At 38.3% G+C, this 2,219-nt stretch overlaps 1 protein-coding gene across 1 annotated transcript; it reads right to left on the reverse strand.

The window, feature by feature from the left end:
• Positions 1–1,201: 1,201 nt before the first annotated feature.
• On the reverse strand, positions 1,202–1,771 carry LOC148204024 (uncharacterized). Its single transcript, XM_088106772.1, has one exon. It carries the CDS (start codon positions 1,664–1,666, stop codon positions 1,202–1,204), a length of 465 nt encoding a protein of 154 aa, XP_087962898.1. The 5' UTR covers positions 1,667–1,771.
• Positions 1,772–2,219: the final 448 nt, after the last annotated feature.

The raw sequence follows: 2,219 nt of genomic DNA on the forward strand, positions 1-2,219 counted from the left end.
TGTTGTATTAGACAGTTGTTGAAAATGAATGAAAAATCTCAATTTCTGCTTTCAATAGCTAATTGGCAGTGATATTGTTGAAGAAGGTGGATGTTCTTTCAAATACAACCTAACAGCTAAATTCAAATTTGATGACAGCAACAATTTAATGGCTACTGTACACAGTTATCAGTTGCAGTAGAAACAATATTGCACTTGTCATTTATCTTCAAATGAAAATAACTAATAAATAATATAAGATTCAATGAAAGTTGAGTATAAAATCAGAGCTTCGAATGCACATTGAATATAACAGCAGAATTCAGTTCAAATGCTTTTTCTTTACGTAATTTGAAAACTTGTGATAAATTCATTATGATTGTCCAAAGCTATCGCATTGCTTTATTACATACCGAACCGAATCTTACTTAAGAGAATTGGACAGTAGAAATCAGTAAAAACAGAGGCTTAATCACCATTTGAACAGTAATTTTTTTTCCAATGCGAATAATGAACTTGGAATGAGCGTTGACTTCATATTCTTTGGACGAGCGTCCCCTTGTGTGCGCAGGGGGCGACAAGCGTCCGCTTGTTATGAACCGAGCGTGCGCTAGCTATGTGACGAGTGTCCTGGCGACGAGCGTCCTGGGCGACGAGCGTCCACTTGATGTTCTCTGGATGAGCGTCTTGACGAGCGTCCATTTCATATTCTCTGGACGAGCGTCCTCTTATGCGTGTAGGGAGCGACGAGCGTCCGCTTGCGATGAACCAAGCGTGCCCTTGCTATGTGACGAGCGTGTTGGGCGATTAGCGTCCTGGCCACGAGCGTCCTGAGCGACGAGCGTCCAATTTCCTTCTAAGTCGCGCAGAAACTAACTCATCTGCCAGTTTTGATCCGACATGCAGAAAGTTTTGATCCGACATGCAGCTGAATTCAAATTTGATGCAGTACAAACAATATTGCAGTTGTCATTTATCTTGAAATGAAAATAACTAATAAATAATATAAGATTCATCAGAAACTGTGCTTCAAACGGCACATTGAATATAACATCAGAAACTGTGCTTCAAACTGGACATCATATTCATTGAACAGACAATACTTTGCTTCATCAAATAATACATCAGCACACAATACATATTGAAGTTTGTATCCAAAAAAAGGTGTTAGCTGAAACAAAGTACCAAAATACATATTAATAATAGCTAATGACTTTCTAAATCAGTTTGAAGGTGCTGTGGCAGTTGGGTCAGCTGGTGTTGAAGTTGTCTGAGGTGCTGTTGTTGATAGGTGACTTTGTTGGGGTTGTTCAACCTCGCATTGAGTAATTTGACTGGATTGAGTTGCATTTGGAGTTCTTGGAGCAGCTTGGGCAGCTTGGGCAGCTTGTGGACAATTATTTCTTTTATGTCCAAGCTCTCTACATATGCCACATCTCTTACGTGTTCCACCTTGTCTTAGTTGAGTGTCATCTTTCTTAAGCTCCCAAGGTTCTAATCTTCTTTTCTTTTTCGGTCTACCAGGCAAAATTCTCTTAGGTGGAGGCAACACATCAGGCATTGAAGTCATTTCCCACATATGAGCACCGTGGATTGGATATATCATTGGAAAGTATGTTTGTTCATAGGTTGACTTTGTAAACCAATGTGAGATGTAGTCTTCTCCATTGATGTTTAAAAATGTCATGGCAGTGAGGGCATGACAGCATGGGATTCATGTTATACTCCATTTCCTGCAACTACAGTCCACTTTATCTATGTCAACAACAAACTTGTCACTAATGTTGGAAGTGTGTCTCACTTCAAATAATTTCAATCCTGACCAGCTGGAAAATGAAATTTGGATTCAAGTGAGTAAGTAAAGTAAAGAAATTAAAACAAATAAAACTTCATATTATGAAATCATACCTAGGTATCCAATATTTTGTGTTGTTTAATTCCTTTTGAAATCGTTTATAAATTTTGGGGCAAAAGGAACCTTCATATGACCTTATCTTCTCTCTATTTCTTGCCCATCTCTTCATTAGATACATACGAATGTCTTCCATCAATATTATGATGGGCTTAGCCCTTGCATCCAAGATCACACTATTAAAAGCTTCAGAGATATTGTTTACTAGGGTGTCGCAAGCAGCTGTAGGTGTAAACCTTGACCTTGACCAAAATCTATATAAAGAAAAACACACACATTTATAACACAACCAAACAGTTCTAAATAATTGACATGGCTAACACTCTTG

This window comes from Vigna umbellata, chromosome 2, assembly GCF_029865625.1.
Source record: "Vigna umbellata cultivar VRB3 chromosome 2, Vumbellata_1.0, whole genome shotgun sequence".
Taxonomy (NCBI): domain Eukaryota; kingdom Viridiplantae; phylum Streptophyta; class Magnoliopsida; order Fabales; family Fabaceae; genus Vigna; species Vigna umbellata.